Consider the following 21251-nt stretch of genomic DNA (forward strand, 5'->3'; position numbering starts at 1 on the left):
TGGTGGCCGCGTCCGTCGCGCTTTGACCTCTGCCTCCCCGGCCGCCTGCTGGCTGCGGCTACGTCTATCTTAGACGCCCTTGTTCTGGCTGGTGTGTGTGCTTGTGGTGTGGCGGTGGTGGCCTGAGTGTGGCGAATCACTTCTGACAAGCATGTTCTTTTTCTGTCCGTCTACAATCCGTCACAATCCACCAATTCATCCTCATATTCATCATCACCCATCATACATCATCCACCCCGTGATCTACCAACCCTCCCAACATCCACCGTCTATAACCCACCTACCACCGTCTATAACCCACCTACCACCGTCTATAACCCACCTACCACCGTCTATAACCCACCTACCACCGTCTATAACCCACCTACCACCGTCTATAACCCAGAGAGACTAAAACATTTGTTGTTTTATTTATCATTTCTGATTAATATATTATTATTCTTAAGGCTCTTATGTAACATTATTTAGTAATAAAAGGAGAATGATGATGGGCTGAACACACGAGAACATTCAGTTGATCCACTGAGTTGTTTATTATCATTATGCTTCATGAACAAATACAACAGAAAAATGGTCCCTTACATGTACACAATAAACACAAGGACTGAAACAATAGAAGCTGCAGACTTTACTAATCATAAACAGGTGTGCACGTATCTTTAATAACTGAACATGTTCTGCGGCCGTTTGGTTCCCAACAGAACAAAAGGAATCAAGATTCAGTTTAAAGTCATTTACAACATGCAGCATTATCCCATAGACCTCTTGGTTATTATGAATGAAATATAAAATCTGATTAGGACAACAATGATGATATCATAGTCCATAGAACAAACATGTTTATGTCTGAAAATTACAAATATATAGTTGCATAAAAAACATGTGTACAGGTATTTAATATACATTTCAAAGGGAGAGGAGGAGGAGGGGGAGAGGGAGACGGGGGGGAGGGGGAGACGGGGGGGGAGGGGGAGAGGGAGGGAAAGATGCGAGAGAAAGAGAGCGAGACAGAGACTACAACTGCCCTAGAGACACTGACGCAAAAGCAGTGTGTGTGTGTGTGTGTGCCCGTCCTTTTTTTTTTTTCCCACACACAGAGAGAGAGAGAGAGAGAGAGAGAGAGAGAGAGAGAGAGAGAGAGAGAGAGAGAGAGAGAGAGAGAGAGAGAGAGAGAGAGAGAGAGAGAGAGAGAGAGAGAGAGAGAGAGAGAGAGAGACTATAACTCACACAGAGACGCTGAGTCCCCGGTCCAGTCCCCACCCCCCCAGAACCTAAACCCAGGGAGGAGGTCCTCCTGGGTGAAGGAGGTCCTGAAGGTGTGGATGTGTGTCAGTGTGTCTGAGGACCCTCCTCCACCTGGGGACACTCTGTAGAAGGACAGAGTGCCAGCAGGCCGGTCCAGATACACTCCTACTCTGGTAGAGCCAGCGGGGGGGAGACGTATGGCTGTCTGTCTACCGTTGTACCAGGCAGAGTAAAGATCATCATAACAATCAAGCCTCCAGGACTCGTTGTTCCATCCAAGCAGGCTGTCACCACCCTCTCCTCTCCTTGTGATTCCTCTGTATGTCACTGCTATACCAACAGGTCCTTCCCACTCTACCTCCCAGTAACAGCGGCCAGTCAGAGCCTCTCTACACAACACCTGGTACTGGGAGTCAAATCTCTCTGGGTGATCCGGATACGACTGGTCCTCTCTGACCAGCGTCACCTTTCTGTTGTCCTCAGACAGAGAGAGTCGTCTGTGGGCTGTGTTTGGGTCCAGAGTGAGTTCACAGGCATCTGACGGAGAACAAGACATGATGAGCTACTGAACCCTTCTGCATCTTCATCATCATCATCATCATCATCATCATCACTAGTACTGTTCTTCCTGTTTCACGTTCATCTTCTCTACAAAAATGAACATAGAAAGACTAAATCATATCAGATGATATCTACTATAGTGGACTAGTGTGCTATAGCTTTAGAAATAGTAGTGCATATTGTTTATAAGATGTTTTAAGTTAAACGTAAATGTAAATCCCATGTGTGTGTGAGTGGTTGTCCCAGTCAAAACAATGAAAAATGTATACACTGAATCTACTCCCGCAGTATTTACACGACATACACATATTATACATCAAAACGTTCATCATGATGAGCTGATTAATCCTCTGTAATATCTAAGCTATAGTCTACATACTTTTCAAGATATTCGACTTTGAAAGGTTCCAATACACATCCATTGTGATCCACCTGTGTAAACAACAGACTGAACCAGCTGAGCTCACATACAGGCTGGAAACTAACTGTTGGTACCATAGACCTGGTCCATACATACAGTACATAGACATGTACACATACGTACACACACCTACACAAACATACTAGACACACATCAACACAGGCAAACATAGCTACACATACGGATACACAAGTCCACATGTGAATGAGCGGACGTCACCTCCTGCTGTGTGGATGGACTTTCCATCCCAATAGTGAGTGTGTGTTGTGATGAATCAAACAGACACTTACACTTCTTTAGAGCTGGTTTCAGCCTCCACACTCCACCGTGCTCCACACTGGGGGGTAAACAAAGTGAGATCAGCATGTTGAAACATTCACCTTCATCATCTGCTGTCTCATCACGTTCTACACAACATGAGTTACAGCTGCCTTTTCAAACCGCTTCATCTAGCAGCGGCTTGAATCCCTGTAGGAGACTTTGTCCCCGAGTGGAGAGCTGTCCTCTCCATACCTGAGAGTGTCCAGTCTCCAGCGTGGATCCTCCAGTCCAGCAGAGAGCAGCGCAGCTCCAGAGTCTCCTGGGTGATTGTAGCTCAGGTCCAGCTCTCTCAGATGGGAGGGGTTGGAGCTCAGAGCTGAGGCCAGAGAAGCACAGCCTTCCTGTGTGACCAGGCAGCCAGACAACCTGCACACACACACACACACACACACACACACACACACACACACACACACACACACACACACACACACACACACGTGTGTGTGAACTATTACTTTTCTGGAGGTAAATCTTTTCAACGTCCTCTGATGTGGAACTTAACTGTTTGATCATTAAAACTGTAAAGTTTTAGAGTAGAGTAAAAAAACAACTAAAGGGTAAAGGGGTGCACATTCTTTACCATCTTTCACCTCAAACCTAAAATGCAAACACTAGATTTTAGTGGAACTTCAACGGGGAATAAAGACTAACTAGACAGAAAACCACACTCAACACACAAACAGTAATTGTTTTTTTTTCATTTAGGCGATTCATTTTTCAGTGACCCAGGAGGTGCTGGAACATGTTCCGGCGTGTTCCGGCTCAAATGAAGCACTGCCCCCTATGCATTCAAAACATTAACTTAAACCTTTTTAAAGTGAGTGAATCTGTTCACATGAATGGACACAGATGGATGGTAGGCAGTGGCGGTTCTACATTGAATTACACCCCGGGCGAGACCCCCTCCGAGCGCCCCCCCCCCCCTCTCAATTGCAAGAAATTCGAGGTGTGCCTGACTTGAGCCACTCATTCCATTAGAGTGTTGCTCTGTACCGGGCCGTCCATATGGGCAGGAGGGGCGGTGAACTACTTGCAAAAGCATTGTGACATTTTTTAATTGTAATATTCCCTAGCGATACATTTTTACTGTAATACTCTCACTTAGCCATATCCAGTAGCACCAAGCATAGTTTAGAGGTAATTTCCCCTCCTAATCGCCTGAGGGCAGCACTGAACACAATTGATAAAGTTATAAAACATTTACACTAGGGGCAGCAACGGACACACACAGGAAGTGAGAAAACCCAAAGAAGAACACCTGGGATACATAAACTCAGACTCCGCCTTTGGAAGAGAGAATCTCTCAGCGGCGTATCTTCCTGCATGCTAAGCTCTGAGACGCTCCGCGCGTGTTATTTACGATCCCTCTCCTTTTGTTTCATAGACGATAGACAATAGACCAATAGCCTCAACCAAATAAAGTGAGTTAAAAGCGATCCTGTCTCGGCGGCCTTTCCTGGACCAAAATCCACAACAGCATGCTCCCAAAAAGATAGTTTGTAAATCATTGCTCCAAGTCTATTTTTAATAACGTGATCGTCACATTAACTATCTATAGTCTCTGTAGGCTTTCGGACTATTGTTGGTCTGTTGACATCACGTTTTGGATGATGGTGGACGTGGTGGGCGGCGGTTCTAGCTGAGTTTAACGTCTCATGTTGGGGCAGCTCAGCGACCGCGTTCCTCCGTATGTTGATCACATAACCCTGCAGGCTGCAATAAGGATTTCAATCCCCTAACAGTGGACCCCCGTCCCCCCCTTGTCCGTTATGGAGACCCAGAGGTGAACTCTCCCCCCCCCTCCCCTTTCCCCTTCTCACTAGTGGTGGATTTCATGATTCGTTTGAATGAATCAGTTCACGTCGGTCAGTTCGCCAAGAAGAGTCGTTCATTCGTTTGCGTTTCCGGTAGCGGTGAATCATGATTCTCAGTCACTGAGTCGGTCAGACTTGGCTCCTCCCTCGTTCTCGTTCAAACGAATCACGATCGTGCAATGGTGCAAACGGTCATCAATCAACACAACATTAACTAAGTTCCTTTTAGCTGAGGAGTGCTTCATGTTCGGAATCGGGATGTTGTTGCCCGGCTGACTCTCGTGACTTCTCAGTCCTCGAGTCTTCACCGCTAAACACAGTCAGTGAACGAACGGCGACTCGCAAGTCAGCGCGACTCAGCGACTAGTGGGTGGAGCTGGGAGTCGAGCCTCGGAGAACGAACGAGACGAACGACGACGAACGAGAGCGGCGAATCAGGTTGGTTTGTTTGTTTTAAAGAGTCGTTCGTTCAAACTGATTCGTTCGTGAACGAGCCACCACTACTTCTCATACAGCTTCTCTGACGGCACCTTCTCAGCGAGCAGGGCGCCTGCAGCCGGAGGGGGCGCCAATATGCCAACTCCCCCCACAGTGATATGAGAGATAATAGAAAACGGGTGGCTTAAATCAAGTGATCTGATTGGTTCCCAACTGTTGTATAATGAGCGTATACACACAGCTATGACACCCGTTCAGTTTATAGAGTTCAGTATCACTCCGCGCCTAACTTGAACTGTTGTTTATGTATATATAAAAGCAATAGCATAGTTCACTGAAGCCTAAAAATATGTTGATTGTTGGAGAGGGTGGAAATGTTGTAAAGCAATAGGCACACAGTGAGTGAACTCGATAGTAGGCTAAATTGCCAGCGAACCAAGCTACCAAGCTTGCTTTTTCAAAATTGAGGGGGTCTATGACTTTCATTTCGCCATACTTACGTAACCGTTTTATAAAAGCAATAAATCACTTCAGTCAGTTAAATGTGCTCATTACACCACAGTTAAGGGGCGTTGTCCGTCCCGACGTGCAGCGGAGGGACGGACAACGCCCCTTAACTGTGGTATAATGAGAACATTTCACAGCCTGTCGTGATCTATTGCTTAAATAGAAAACTGCTTCGCGGCACGGATGATTTTTTTTTTCTTGTGTACTCGTGCACATGTGTCATCCCACCCTCTGTCCCTCCCCCCCTCTGTAAGTGTTTGACCGTTGAGTAAAACTGACCTGAGAGTTTCCAGTGTACAGTGTGGACTCCCCAGTCCAGCAGAGAGCAGCTTCACTCCTGAATCCTGCAGATCATTGGTACTCAGGTCCAGCTCTCTCAGATGGGAGTGGTTGGAGCTGAGAACTGAGGCCAGAGCTTCACAGCATCTCTCTGACAGATGACAGCCATCCAGCCTTCACACACACAATAAACACAACATGTTAGGAACTGGGATTAAAATATTTTACATCTTTTACATAAAAGGACGTGTTGAAAACTTTAATTAGAGATGTTTTATTAATTGAAATACATTCAATCCATAAATGTTAATTTAATTATCTGTGTAACTTTTACTTTTAACATAATTAAGTTATTGTCTTCATCTTTATTAGAAAAGTGTTTTTAGTTCAACTAATGTTTAAAACACTGGATATTTAAATGTAGTATATGCTACACGTGAACCTCCTCAGATGGAGCAATTTGATTGGTTCACTATCTCTGGATATTGGGCAATATCCCGAGATTGAGATCTCAAACTCGGGATATTGGGGAGCGCGTAACGGTCATCGCGTCACGCTAATAAAAACTAATAAACCGCTCATAAAAACGAATAAATCCTGGCAAAAAGTGTAATCTTGTTTATTTTTGGAGTGTTCACGTGTAGTTTATATAAAACAATGATTCACCTCAGGCTCTGTGAATAGTCCAAATGTATTAGCCCCTGCTATAAACAATCTAGCCCCCGTAGCTCCCCAATCATAATTCTTTGGCGCCGCTACTGGTTACAAATAATAAGTAAATGCTTAAATATCATTTAGCTGGGCGATCTCTACAGAGAATAAAGTCCTCTCCTCCTTTGTCTCCTCACTCTCTCACTCGTTACCTCTCACCCTTCCCCCAGATGGCCCTGAAGTCTCTGTATCAACGCATCCTATTGGTTAAACCCAAAGCGTCCATATAACCAAACTACTGAACAAGGTTAAACGTTTTAAAATAGTGGGTCACCTTTTATTAATAATGAATGATATTTATGCATGTAACCTCATCAATAACTATTTATTCATACTTATAGCAACATATTTAAAGGTGCATTTAATTATTGATAAACAATTATTATTCATTCTTTAATTATTATTTCATAATAGAGCTTTTGAGTTTGACTTTTCACCCTGGTTACACAATATGACGTTGTGTATATTGAGATGTTATAAGTTAACCTCAAAAGATGTTTTCCAATTTATCATAACTTTTATATTCTACTATTGTATGTATGTTTTTGTTGTGTGTACTCCCTCCGTCCCTCCCCCCTCCTTCTCCGTCCCTCTCCCCCTCTGTCCCTCTCCCCCCTCTGTCTCTGTCCCCCTCCCCCCCTCTCCCCTTTCCCCTTCTCACTAGTGGTGGATTTCATGATTCGTTTGAATGAATCAGTTCGCGTCGGTCAGTTCGCCAAGAAGAGTCGTTCGTTCGTTCGTTCGTTCGCATTTCCGGTAGCGGTGAATCATGATTCTCAGTCACTGAGTCGGTCAGACTCGGCTCCTCCCTCGTTCTCATTCTCAAACGAATCACGATCGTGCGATGGTGCAAACGGTCATCAATCAACACAACATTAACTACGTTCCTTTTAGCTGAGGAGTGCTTCATGTTCAGAATCGGGATGTTGTTGCCCGGCTGACTCTCGTGACTTCTCAGTCCTCGAGTCTTCACCGCTAAACACAGTCAGTGAACGAACGGCGACTCGCGAGTCAGCGCAACTCAGCGACTAGTGGGTGGAGCTGGGAGTCGAGCCTCGGAGAACGAACGAGACGAACGACGACGAACAAGAGCGGCGAATCAGGTTGGTTGGTTCGTTTTAAAGAGTTGTTCGTTCAAACTGATTCGTTCGTGAACGAGCCACCACTACTTCTCATACAGCTTCTCTGACGGCACCTTCTCAGCGAGCAGGGCGCCTGCAGCCGGAGGGGGCGCCAATATGCCAACTCCCCCCACAGTGATATGAGAGATAATAGAAAACGGGTGGCTTAAATCAAGTGATCTGATTGGTTCCCAACTGTTGTATAATGAGCGTATACACACAGCTATGACACCCGTTCAGTTTACAGAGATTCGTATCACTCCACGCCTAACTTGAACTGTTGTTTATTTATATATAAAAGCAATAGCATAGTTCACTGAAGCCTAAAAATATGTTGATTGCTGGAGAGGGTGGAAATGTTGTAAAGCAATAGGCACACGGTGAGTGAACTCGATAGTAGGCTAAATTGCCGGCGAACCAAGCTACCAAGCTCGCTTTTTCAAAATTGAGGGGGTCTATGACTTTCATTTCGCCATACTTACGTAACCGTTTTATAAAAGCAATAAATCACTTCAGTCAGTTAAATGTGCTCATTACACCACAGTTAAGGGGCGTTGTCCGTCCCGACGTGCAGCGGAGGGACGGACAACGCCCCTCAACTGTGGTATAATGAGAACATTTCACAGCCTGTCGTGATCTATTGCTTAAATAGAAAACCGCTTCGCGGCACGGATGATTTTTTTTTTCTTGTGTACTCGTGCACATGTGTCATCCCACCCTCTGTCCCTCCCCCCCCTCTGTAAGTGTTTGACCGTTGAGTAAAACTGACCTGAGAGTTTCCAGTGTACAGTGTGGACTCCCCAGTCCAGCAGAGAGCAGCTTCACTCCTGAATCCTGCAGATCATTGGCACTCAGGTCCAGCTCTCTCAGATGGGAGGGGTTGGAGCTGAGAACTGAGGCCAGAAAAGCACAGCATCTCTCTGACAGATGACAGCCATCCAGCCTTCACACACACAATAAACACAACATGTTAGGAACTGGGATTAAAATATTTTACATCTTTTACATAAAAGGACGTGTTGAAAACTTTAATTAGAGATGTTTTATTAATTGAAATACATTCAATCCATAAATGTTAATTTAATTATCTGTGTAACTTTTACTTTTAACATAATTAAGTTATTGTCTTCATCTTTATTAGAAAAGTGTTTTTAGTTGAACTAATGTTTAAAACATTGGATATTTAAATGTAGTATATGCTACACGTGCACCTCCTCAGATGGAGCAATTTGATTGGTTCACTATCTCTGGATATCGGACAATATCCCGAGATTGAGATCTCAAACTTGGGATATTGGGGAGCGCGTAACGGTCGTCGCGTCACGCTAATAAAAACTAATAAACCGCTCATAAAAACTAATAAATCCTGGCAAAAAGTGTAATCTTGTTTATGTCACGTGTTCACGTGTAGTTTATATAAAACAATGATTCACCTCAGGCTCCGTGAATAGTCCAAATGTATTAGCCCCTGCTATAAACAATCTAGCCCCCGTAGCTCCCCCAATCATAATTCTTTGGCGCCGCTACTGGTTACAACTAATAAGTAAATGTTTAAATATCATTTAGCTGGGCGATCTCTACAGAGAATAAAGTCCTCTCCTCCTTTGTCTCCTCCCTCTCTCACTCGTGACCTCTCACCCTTCCCCCAGATGACCCTGAAGTCTCTGTATCAACGCATCCTATTGGTTAAACCCAAAGCGTCCATATAACCAAACTACTGAACAAGGTTAAACGTTTTAAAATAGTGGGTCACCTTTAATTAATAATGAACGTATATTTATGCATGTAACCTCATCAATAACTATTTATTCATACTTATAGCAACATATTTAAAGGTGCATTTAATTATTGATAAACAATTATTATTCATTCTTTAATTATTATTTCATAATAGAGCTTTTGAGTTTGAATTTTCACCTTGGTTACACAATATGACGTTGTGTATATTGAGATGTTATAAGTTAACCTCAAAAGATGTTTTCTATGTTATCATAACTTTTATATTCTACTGTTATGTATGTTTTCGTTGTGTGTACTCCCTCTGTCCCTCTCCCCCCTCTGTCCCTCCCCCCTCTCCCCCTTCTGTCTTCCCCTAAAAGTAATAAAGTGTAATCTTGTTTATTTTTGGAGTGTTCACGTGTAGTTTATATAAAACAATGATTCACCTCAGGCTCTGTGAATAGTGAATCTGTGAACACTATTCACTTCGCCTTCGGCGAATAACTGTTAATTATTATCATTTATTTTTTATGATTGTTATGATTGGGGAGTTTGTTAAATAAACAAATCGTTACTGCTTTTATAGTAGTAGTTTATCATAGTATTAATTATTTTGTGTTGTGGGTAATATAATACATTATCACTGAACGTACAGAGATGTTTTCTAGGTTATTATAACTTTTATTTTCTAGTTTTATATATATTATCTTGTGTGTATTGTTATACATGTTATTAGTGAACGTACAGATACGATTTGTATTTTATTATACCTTTTATATTCTAGTATATAATATAATATATATATTATATTAAATTTTATGCTGTGTATTGTAATACATGTTATTAGTGAACTTACAGAGATGTTTTGGAGGCTTTGACCACTGGCAGCAGCCTCAGAAGACCCTCCTCTGAAGCAGAGTATTTCTTCAGGTCAAACACGTCCAGCTCCTCTTCTGATGACAGTAAGATGAAGACCAGAGCTGACCACTGAGCAGGAAAGAGAGATGTTGTGGAGAGACTTCCTGATGTCAGGTAATATTGGATCTGCTCCACTAGAGAACGGTCGTTCAGCTCATTCAGACAGTGGAACAGATTGATGCTTCTCTCTGGAGAGAGATCTCCATCTATCTTCTCCTTGATGTAAGACACTGTTTTCTCATTGGTCTTTGAGCCACTTCCTGTCTTTCCCAGCAGACCTCGTAGGAGAATCTGATTGGTCTCCAGAGAGAGGCCCAGGAGGAAGCGGAGGAACAAGTCCAGGTGTCCGTTCTCACTCTGTAAGGCCTTGTCCACAGCACTCTGGTAGAGGAGGAGGAGTTTATCTTCCCCAGAGTTTGGTTGTTCTTCTGAGAGCAGATTGACCCCAGTGTCTATGAAGTGCTTAAAGACATAAAGGGCAGCCAGAAACTCCTGGAGGCTCAGATGGACAAAGCAGAACACCTTGTCCTGGTACAGCCCACACTCCTCTCTAAAGATCTGGGTGAACACTCCTGAGTACACTGAGGCTGCTCTGATATCGATGCCACACGCTGCCAGGTCTGCCTCGTAGAAGATCAGGTTGCCATTCTCCAGCTGGTTAAAAGCCAGTTTTCCCAGAGAAACAATGATCTTCCTGCTCTGTGAACTCCAGTTTGGATCTGTTTCAGCTCTCCCATGATACTTCCTGTCCCCCTGTATGGACTGAACCCTCAGGAAGTGGCTGTACATCTGAGTCACGGTCTTGGGCGTCTCTTCTCTTTTCTGGGATGTTTTGAAGAAGTCCTCCAGAACTGTAGCCGTGATCCAACAGAAGACTGGGATGTGACACATTATGTGGAGGCTTTGTGATTTCCTGACGTGGGAGATGATTGTGTTGGCCAATGTCTCCTCTCTGAATCTCTTCCTGAAGTACTCCTCCTTCTGTGGGTCGGTGAACCCTCTCACCTCTGTCACCATGTCAACACACTCAGCAGGGATCTGATTGGCTGCCGCAGGGCGTGTGGTTATCCAGATACGAGCGGAGGGAAGCAGGTCGCCCCTGATGAGGTTTGTCAGCAGAACGTCCACCTTGGTGGACTTTGTGACATCAGTCCATATCGGGGTGTACTGGAAGTTCAGAGGAAGTCGACACTCATCCAGACCATCCAAGATGAAGACCACTTGGAACCGATCAAATCTGCAGATTCCTGCTTCTTTGGTCTCAATAAAGAAGTGATGAAGAAGTTCCACCAAGCTAAACTCTTTCCCTTTCAGTAAATTCAGCTCTCTGAAAGTGAGGAGAAATGTGAAGTGTATGTCGTTGTTGGATTTGCCTTCAGCCCAGTCCAGAGTGAACTTGTGTGTTAAGATGGTTTTACCAATGCCGGCCACTCCAGTTGTCATTATTGTCCTGATTGGTTGATCTTTTCCAGGTAAGGGTTTAAAGATGTCCTCACATCTGATTGGTGTTTCCTCTAAGGCTGGTTTCCTGGAAGCTGTTTCAATCAGTCTGACCTCATGTTCCTGGTTGACCTCTCCACTGCCTCTCTCTGTGATGAAGATCTCTGTGTAGAAGTCATTCAGAGGTGTTGAATGTCCTGCTTTAGCGATTCCCTCAAACACACACCAGAACTTCTTCTTCAAATGAGACTTGATTTCATGCTGGCACTCGACAGCAGCAGATCCTAAATGAGAAAAACAACAGAAGAAATCAGTTAGTGGATGGTGGCATCAGTGGGAACATGTCAATATTTATCAACTTCATGATATTTAGTGGCTTCATAACTTGGAGAAGCTGGTCATGACAAACAAGACTGCATGTTACAGATTAAAAATGTTCAGGACTATTTCGTTTTTTCCACAGCAATATGATTGGTCTAATGATAGTGAATCAGTGTAAAGTGACATGCTGCAGTTTATGTTTGATATAAATAATAATAATAATAATAATAATAATAATACATTTTATTTCAAGTCGCCTTTCATGACACCCAAGGTCGCCTTACAATTCATTAAACAATGAATTGTTTAATGGGTCTCCTACTGAGGAGACCCAGGTAGGAGGGGTAAGAGCAGTGAGCAGACCCAGGTAGGAGGGGTAAGAGCAGTGAGCAGACCCAGGTAGGAGGGGTAAGAGCAGTGAGCAGACCCAGGTAGGAGGGGGTAAGAGCAGTGAGCAGACCCAGGTAGGAGGGGGTAAGAGCAGTGAGCAGACCCAGGTAGGAGGGGGTAAGAGCAGTGAGCAGACCCAGGTAGGAGGGGGTAAGAGCAGTGAGCAGACCCAGGTAGGAGGGGGTAAGAGCAGTGAGCAGACCCAGGTAGGAGGGGGTAAGAGCAGTGAGCAGACCCAGGTAGGAGGGGGTAAGAGCAGGCCAGTTGGATCACATGTGTTTCGAGGGTGTCAGACAAATGTTTTGGGGCAGGGGGTTCATAAGCCTGGGAGCACTGCAGGTGAAAGCCCTAGCACCCACGAGGCTCAGAGCCCTAGCACCCACGGGGCTCAGAGCCCTAGCACCCACGGGGCTCAGAGCCCTAGCAGCCACGGGGCTCAGAGCCCTAGCACCCACGGGGCTCAGAGCCCTAGCACCCACGGGGCTCAGAGCCCTAGCACCCACGGGGCTCAGAGCCCTAGCACCCACGGGGCTGAGGGCCCTAGGCAGGCTACGGGAACTCATATTAATGTTAGAAAACCTCATAAAGTGACATTTTCATGCCATGGGACCTTTAAGGTCAACCTGGTGTTGGACAGGGAGCCAGTGTAGTTGGATGAGAACGGGGGTGATGTGGTCGGATGATTTGGTGCTGGTGATGATGATGTTTAACATTCTTTAACCTGATACCCCAACAATAAACCTTCACATCTGGATAAAACCATTTTAACATCAAAGTTAGAAATATATATATATATATATATATAATATAGATATATAGATATCTCAAGATATGTCATTTAATCTGAGCAGAACAAATAAGAGTCTCATACTGAATTAGCATTTGTTCTCTGTTTTGGAGATAAGAGTCTCTTCTGCCCTTTGAAATAATTGTCTCTGTCTTCTAAAGAAGAGTTTCTTACCGCCCCACAGTGTGTCAGCCAGTTCCTCCTGGTTCATCTCCATCAGGCAGAGCTTTGTGATGTCTACCACTCCCGCTATGGCGCGCCTCCTCTGCTCCTTGTTCTTATCATCCACCTCCTCCTCCTCCCTCTGACTCTCTGAGCATTGTGGGTAATCTGGGAAGAGAACCCTCCATAGCTTCTTCAGCTCCTTGTCTAGAAAAGCGTGTGCGTTCTCCTCAGCCCTCTGGAACAGAACAAACATCACAGAGAACTTTACTCTGAACTCACTGAGGACATCAGAAGCATCTGTCCTGGATTCACGCCCCGCTGGTCTGAAGAGGGAAGCCTGGAGACTATTAGCTCCACAAGAGATGCTTTCTTAATGTTCATGTAGAGCTAAAGTCAAATGTCTTGGTGGACATTCACACACCTTGATCAGCTCTGTTTGATGCTGCTGTACAGACTGAGCACTGGTAACCTTTGACCTCTCCTGGTGTGGTCTGTGGGACACACACACACACACACACACACTATTGTATTTCCCATGACTTGTAAACATTGATATAGAATCGATATAGTCTGACAACAACCAACTGGTCTGTTTTCATCATCTGTTTGAAACTCCTACCTCTCCTCTGTGGAGGGGCATCCATCTTTAAAGTCAATCAGTCTACCAATAGAGCGGTCACTCTTCATGGAGACACAGCTGGGTCCAGGGGAGTCTGCTCTCTGCTGCTGGGCTCTTCTGGAAAAACAAGAACCAGGATTTATGGACGTTTGATAGAAGCTGTACCTCTATAATCTCTAGGGCTGTCAGGTTCTGGTCGGTTAATCGATATGCACTTGTTGGACCAAATTCTCATTGGTCGGACAATGGCTGGTGTTCCTTTTATAAGGAACTAAGAGCTTCTTAATCCATTATTTTAGGGCGGGAGGGACAAATGCAAACCGATGCTTTTTATATTTGAGTGATACCACTTGGTATCACCCTCTCAACGTTGAACTGGACCTTTACTCCGCTACAAACTAATTGATTCCAAAGAAGTCATCCGTCCGGTAGCATTGGGTTAGAAAGGACAACAAAAAAGCATGACATAAGTGTAAAGGAAGTGAAAAGCATTTCAGCTAAAATCGTAAGGCATGAGTACGTGAGTACGTATTGAATGTTGGGTGCTGTTCTACCTGTGGTCAAGTTACAAATTGCATTGTCATTTTTAGACATAAACATGCATTTATACAGCATACAACACAAACAAAAACCATTAAAAAAAAGAGGAAATAAAAATCATTACTTGATATAAGTTGGTTATATTCTGTTCTGATCAACCCATAGTCATAGTACCCTTATGTACTTTATGAGATCCACAGGAAAAGGTACATAGCCTCTTTTAAAAAGAGGTGGAATAAAAAGCGAAACAAAACAATCATGTAACACTTTGTGTAAACAAATACAATTTCAATTTGATTTTAAAGGCCATCTTACTTGTTTCATTAACCAAAAAACGTGGTAAAGAATTCCATGCTACCATTTCTCTGTAGTGCAGTGTTCTCTGCCCAGCCCCTGTTCTATAAGCAGGCAACACAAATCTCCTCTCTGATGACTGCCGTGTAGAGTATTTGTGTCTATCACAAGAAAACATGAAACTATTAAATAAATGAACAGGGCCCCGTTTCCCGAAAGCATCGTTAGCCTAACGGCGTCGTTAACACCGTCGTACGATCATCGCAGAATTTTCGGACCGTTTCCCGAAAGCATCGTTACGTAACGACGTCGTTAAAACCCTCGTAGCTAACGACGCCTACAGGGGTACTCGTTAAGCACTAGGATGCATCGTTACTATAGCCTCAGTGGAGTCACCAGCTGGACATTCCGTGTATTGGATGTGTTTTATTAAAACACGTCATCCAATACCACTGAATATCCAGCTGGCGCTATTTCGCAATACCCCAAAAACAGTGGTTCCCGCATATATATTACTCGTAGACTACTGTTAGATTTAAACAGCAAAGACAGAGACATGTTAGAAGTCAACACAAATATAATTTATTGCAGCAATTTAAAATTCCAAAAATAAATGTACCGATGAAACGCCACGTCATTAAGGCAACCCTATCACAAGGCATATAATAAAATCAAATGATTCCGTTGCTCGTGTCGGAGGTCGCTTGCGAGCGGCACTTGCTGTCTCCCTCTGATTTTAATTCAACCATCGTGGTTAAAATGTCCTCATATTGATCAATGACAGAAGACATACTGTACATGAATCATGCTGAGACCAGCGGGTGTCGGAGAATTTCTGCAGGCGTTTTTTGTTGCGATTGTTTGACATAAAGCACTGTAGGCGCGTCGGTGAGGCTGTGATGAAGTTCACTATTTATTGGACCGTGTCTAGACAGTTACGAACTCCCTGACCTTAGTGGAGTGCACAATCGCCATGTTGAGAGAGTGGTTTTCTGTACGTAGACTGCTGCGGGAAACTGTGCTGCGATGCGTGCCATTCCCGCTTACATTGCCCGCACCATCATACCCCCTGCCCAACAATATGGGCAGGAATCGATCTAGACCAGCAACAGCAATAGCCGTGTCAATGCCTCTGCGTTTGAATGATAATGAATGAATGGAACGTTGCATTTTTAATGTTGACACCAAAGTATCTAGAGAGTGTGCGGCGCGTCAATCACTGAATGAATGAATGAATGAATGAAACGGAATGCAGGAATCAGAGAAAGTCTGCCCAAATCAGCACATTTAAATAAATGCTATAGGCCTAGTTGTCACACAGACACATGCTATTTTTTAATTTTTTTAATATGGAATTATTTCAGGGGAGAAAATGCCGTGAAACAATGTAGCCTACGCACGGTGCGTTCGGGATTAGGACTGATATAGCATATGTCGGCTTAGACCTAATAAATTGTGTTTTAATATTTGTAGCATTCATCTTAGTCTATTCTTTTCGTAGGCTACTCTGCTGTTGGCCTTGATGGGGAGATATTTTTTTGCTGCCACAAAATATACTTTAATCCAACAACATTCCTGCGTCTCCCCCTCCTACCGAGCCCATTTCAGCACCGTGTCAGTAGACAGCTACAATCCTACGACGTCGTAAGAGCAGAGCACGCGCGTTCATGTTAAGATGAGTTTCGGGAAACGCTCCCCTAAAATTAAAGACCGGGTAAACCAAATTCAGTATTTTTCTTCTTATCATATTATTTAGGCCTTAAATGTGTCCCTCAAAACATGTAAAAAATATTTTTCCCATTCATCATTTCCTTGAGGAGCTAGGCCTCAGAGAATGTTCTGTGTGCAGGTTTAAAATGGGCGGGTCTACATCGAAGACCGCTTTACGTAAAGCGGTCCTACTCACATAAACCCGCCCCCTGCTGCCCTCTAGGTATAAATACATTAACCGCGCACTAGCATTCTGTGGTTTCACCCGTCTATGGTTTTACCGCTCACGAGTCTGGTTTGAATTGTCAGTTTGCAGCTAGCTTGCCCGTTGGACCTCTCCGGTGATGGGCGTGGTTTCCTGGCCTGCAGCGCACACGCCCCCACCGTCCTGAGCCAGGGATTACTGCTCATTTTTCATCAACTTTGAAGCATAATTTTATATACTTCGCGATTTTTTTAGTCCTTCAAATTTGGCAGGGTGGTTAATAATATATTTTCCTGTGGTATTATAAACTCAAAACCCATAATTATTCTTGGTTTACCCGGTCTTTAACGATGCTGCGTGAGATCCATCGTACGATGGATCGTACGAGCGTGGATCCATCGTTATCGGGAAACGGGGCCCAGGACTCTTTGTTGTTATTATATTTCTCACAATACTAACAAGAGAGTAGTGTAACCTACTCCCTTCGTGTTTAATGCTCGATATGCTTTGAGTGTGAACACGAATCGCAGCTCCATCCAGTGGGCCCCATTATATTACAACAGATGAAAGCTCAAATCAATTCTTGGTTGTGTCGTCTATAAACGACGCTGCCCGACGCTCCGTGGCTCGTCCGCTGACTGCTTCATATTGAAGCTCTGCCCTGACCGAGTCGACTCGGACCCAGAGTGGATCTGAAACCCACGACCTTCTCCAAACAGCCCTGACGAGATATTGAGGCTAGCAGGTAGAGTAGAACGCACTGTGGCGGATTCAGTTGATCTAAAAATAACGTGCACATTGTTTTATTATCATTTTTTCCCCATCGACCAATCGATTTGTCAGAGAGTTGTTGAAATTAAACCGACCAAGATTTGATTTGGTTGACTACAGCCCTAATAATCATCCCAAATAAATACTTACCTTTTCTCAATAGACTGAGTTCCATCTTTAAACGTGACAGGTGGATGCATAGAGCGGTCACTCTTCATGGAGACACAGCTGGGTCCAGGGGAGTCTGCTCTCACCTGCTGGACTCTTCTAGAAAAACAAGAACCAGGATTTCCCTCTCATTCACACCATGCCAACCACATCACTAAAACAGCCTTAAGAGCGCTGCACAGTCGCGCACTGAGAGAACGCGTGAGCCGCGCATCAGGCAAAATTGCGGTCAGATGACGGTCACGTGTCCCGCGCATGGGCTGTCGCACCGCCCTTTTTAAGGCGCGTCTGATGGCTCGGATCCGCACGATCTTTGTCACTTGGCGTACGAGTGGACAGACAGACCGGAAAAACCACAGAGAGCAAGAATGGATGATTTCGAAGGAAGAGTTGCTGAGCAAGTGCGCCTCTACAGGAGTCTGTATGATACGGATCCGATGATATCAGATCCGATGTGACACTATACATGGACAGTCACATGAACACGGCTGATGTTTGCAATGTTTGCAATGTCCGATTTTTCTCTACTCTTTTTTTACTTTTTCAACGATTACAAAAAAGTTGTTACAAATTCTGTTAAGTTGTTACTGTTGATCGAGTTTAGAAAACTCGATCAACAGTAACCGTACCTTTCAGTCAAGATGATAAGCAGAGTATCTTTTCATAGAATTCAAAGGCAAACCCATGTGTCTAGTTTGCTTAGAAACAATATCAGTCATGAAAGATTTCAACTTAAGTCTCCACTACTACAACTGCACTGACTATGATGCTAGTTGTTCACTTAATGTTGGCCCACTGTTTCAGTTTTGTGCCATCATTGAATGATGATGTATGTGAGCCCTTTGCACTGAGAAAAATAAGAATCACTCATGTGGCTTTTAAAACAACACTTGTTTTGTTTGTCGTTTAACAAGAGTATAGACATGTTAAAAATGACATGTGAGCACGGAAAATATGAAATGAATGTATGTTGGTTGAATTAACATACACAGGCTATGAATCAGAACGATTTTTTAGGTAGTGGCCATCCCCAGAATGTACCAGAATACAGGAAATCACATCTACCAAATTCAACATCTTCTGGGGGAGGACCCCCAGACCCCCGCCCACGACTACGCCCCATCAACAACTTTCATCACCAGCCACCACTGATACAGACACATATCTACACATCATTTGTTCTTCTTTTTTATTCTTTTGTATCTTCTCTCATATCCGATTAGGTGAAGAGCGCGGTCATGTGCCCTCTGATGGTGATGATGAAAATTGTGGCCCTCTTAATCATGAAAGTTGTCCATCCCTGAGTGACGTCAAAGTCACGTTACGATACGACTGTTCAACATGAGGTCGCAGTGAGAGAAATCCCTCCTGTATCTGATTCAGGACCGCGTATGGAAGTGGCCCAAACCACAATTGAACAGACCTGATTCCGTGTGATTTGTGCTGTTCACACTGTTCTGAATGAAATCGGATCGGAGTCACCTTTGAGCAAAACAATCTGGCAACTCTTGCTTGCAGAGTGACGAAGCCAATCACAGCCTTTCACCACCATAACATGTCCCGCCTCCGCCCCCCCCGACCCTCCACCGCTGAAGAAGCCCCCCTCCATGTCTGACCGCTCACTCTCTAAGTCCTCACCTCTTCCCAATAGACGGATTTCCATCTTTAAACCCGTAAGGTATATCCATAGAGCGGTCACTCTTCATGGAGACACAGCTGGGTCCAGGGGAGTCTGCTCTCTGCTGCTGGACTCTTCTGGAAAAACAAGAACCAGGATCTATGGACGTTTGATAGAAGCTGTACCTTTATTGTTCTATGCAATGGATAGTTGCATTGTTATTCCCATGCCTTAGGGGGCGCTCTAACACACCTGTTTAGTGCTACTTGTAATAGTGTCTACTTGTACACCTGCGTTCTGTTTCACTCGGTTACTAACAAGTTATCCTTATATCATATAATGAACATAATATTTATGATCTCTGATGAATCCTCACCTCTTCTCAATAGACTGATTTCCATCTTTAAAGTTATGAGGTTGTTCCATAGAGCGGTCACTCTTCATGGAGACACAGCTGGGTCCAGGGGAGTCTGCTCTCTGCTGCCTCCTTCTGAAAAACAAGAACCATCTGGAAGTTAGGATTTGTGGATATTGTTTCATTTGATCATTTATTGCAGGGCCACTAAACTACTTTCTCATGACTTTTCATTTCAATAATCTTTCTCAGATTATTGAAATGGAAATATAAGGACAGGCTGAAAATGTTAAGTTATTATGTAATTTAAGCACTAACATGTTAACATGTTAACATAAAAACACACTAAGTATCCTTCATACTGTGCATGAGTGTTGATTCACAATGCGTTTAGCTGACATAGAAATAGAGCAGTCAGTTTCTACATTTCTACACAGACCTGTGTTATTCTTCATGGATTATTGGTTTCAATAAATCTCTTCACCTCAAAAGATCAAACTGATTCAATAAAAGCTGTTTGAAAGACGTTGAACCTTCTAACATTAAACCTGTAAAGTCTGCTACAAGTCGTCTGAATATTCATTTCATTCACACGATTCAAACAGCAGAATAAACGGCCTCAGCCATGAACCAATGCATCTCCAAGTGGTCCTGTGATTGGACGTTGGTATGTTCTGATTAACGATGGGCGGGCAGATCAAGATGATCCGCGGGCCGCCAGTTGAACAGCCCTGATGTATCGGCTGAATCCTCACCTTGTCTTAGAAGGTTGGTGATTTCCATCTTTAAACCGGTCAGGTGGATCCATAGAGCTTATATCATATAATGAACATAATATTTATGATCTCTGATGAATCCTCACCTCTTCTCAATAGACTGATTTCCATCTTTAAAGTTATGAGGTTGTTCCATAGAGCGGTCACTCTTCATGGAGACACAGCTGGGTCCAGGGGAGTCTGCTCTCTGCTGCTGCTCTGGTCTTCAACACACACACACACACACACACACACACACACACACACACATACACACACACACACACACACACACACTGCAGTTTTGACACTGACAAGATAATTCTTCTGTTTTTAGGTGAGAGCATTTCACTTGTTTCCAGCTTTTAAGTCCATAATTATCTATCTATATATTATAACTTGTTACTGAGATGTTATTACTGGCTCTGAGTAACCTAATGCTTTGAACTAGAATCACAGAATTATGAATCTGTTTGATCAACACTGACACACCAAACTGCTTTGTCAAAGTCTTATTTAGAAAACTCGATCAACAGTAACAGTACCTTTCAGTCAAGATGATAAGCAGAGTATCTTTTCATAGAATTCAAAGGCAAACCCATGTGTCTACTTTGCTTAGAAACAATATCAGTCATGAAAGATTTCAACTTAAGTCTCCACTACTACAACTGCACTGACTATGATGCTAGTTGTTCACTTAATGTTGGCCCACTGTTTCAGTTTTGTGCCATCATTGAATGATGATGTATGAGAGCCCTTTGCACTGAGAAAAATAAGAATCACTCATGTGGCTTTTAAAACAACACTTGTTGTGTTTGTCGTTTAACAAGAGTATAGACATGTTAAAAATGACATGTGAGCATGGAAAATATGAAATGAATGTATGTTGTTTGAATTAACATACATAGGCTATGAATCAGAAAGATTTTTTAGGTAGTGGCCATCCCCAGAATGTACCAGAATACAGGAAATCACATCTACCAAATTCAACATCTTCTGGGGGAGGACCCCCAGACCCCCGCCCACGACTACGCCCCATCAACAACTTTCATCAC

The 21251-nt window shown here is 43.7% G+C and overlaps 1 protein-coding gene across 3 annotated transcripts in view; it reads right to left on the reverse strand.

Annotated features, from left to right (window-relative positions):
• Positions 1-509: 509 nt before the first annotated feature.
• Positions 510-21251, reverse strand: part of LOC311369508 (NACHT, LRR and PYD domains-containing protein 12-like) — a 31429-nt gene continuing 10687 nt past the window's right edge. Inside the window, exons 5-17 of one of the 3 annotated variants that reach the window (XM_084487693.1) lie at positions 20304-20420; positions 19463-19576; positions 19107-19223; positions 17451-17567; positions 13781-13897; positions 13583-13652; positions 13171-13396; positions 9997-11782; positions 8191-8364; positions 5590-5763; positions 2741-2914; positions 2518-2564; positions 510-1782 (exon numbers count right to left, since the gene is read on the reverse strand). In XM_084487693.1, the coding sequence (XP_084343819.1) occupies positions 1217-1782; positions 2518-2564; positions 2741-2914; positions 5590-5763; positions 8191-8364; positions 9997-11782; positions 13171-13396; positions 13583-13652; positions 13781-13897; positions 17451-17567; positions 19107-19223; positions 19463-19576; positions 20304-20420 (3799 nt within the window). In that variant the 3' untranslated portion in view covers positions 510-1216. The remainder of the gene's footprint in view (positions 1783-2517; positions 2565-2740; positions 2915-5589; positions 5764-8190; positions 8365-9996; positions 11783-13170; positions 13397-13582; positions 13653-13780; positions 13898-17450; positions 17568-19106; positions 19224-19462; positions 19577-20303; positions 20421-21251) is intronic. The other 2 variants (XM_084487694.1, XM_084487695.1) reach the window with 2 other exon arrangements.

This window comes from Micromesistius poutassou, assembly GCF_964030765.1.
Source record: "Micromesistius poutassou genome assembly, chromosome: 24".
NCBI lineage: Eukaryota > Metazoa > Chordata > Actinopteri > Gadiformes > Gadidae > Micromesistius > Micromesistius poutassou.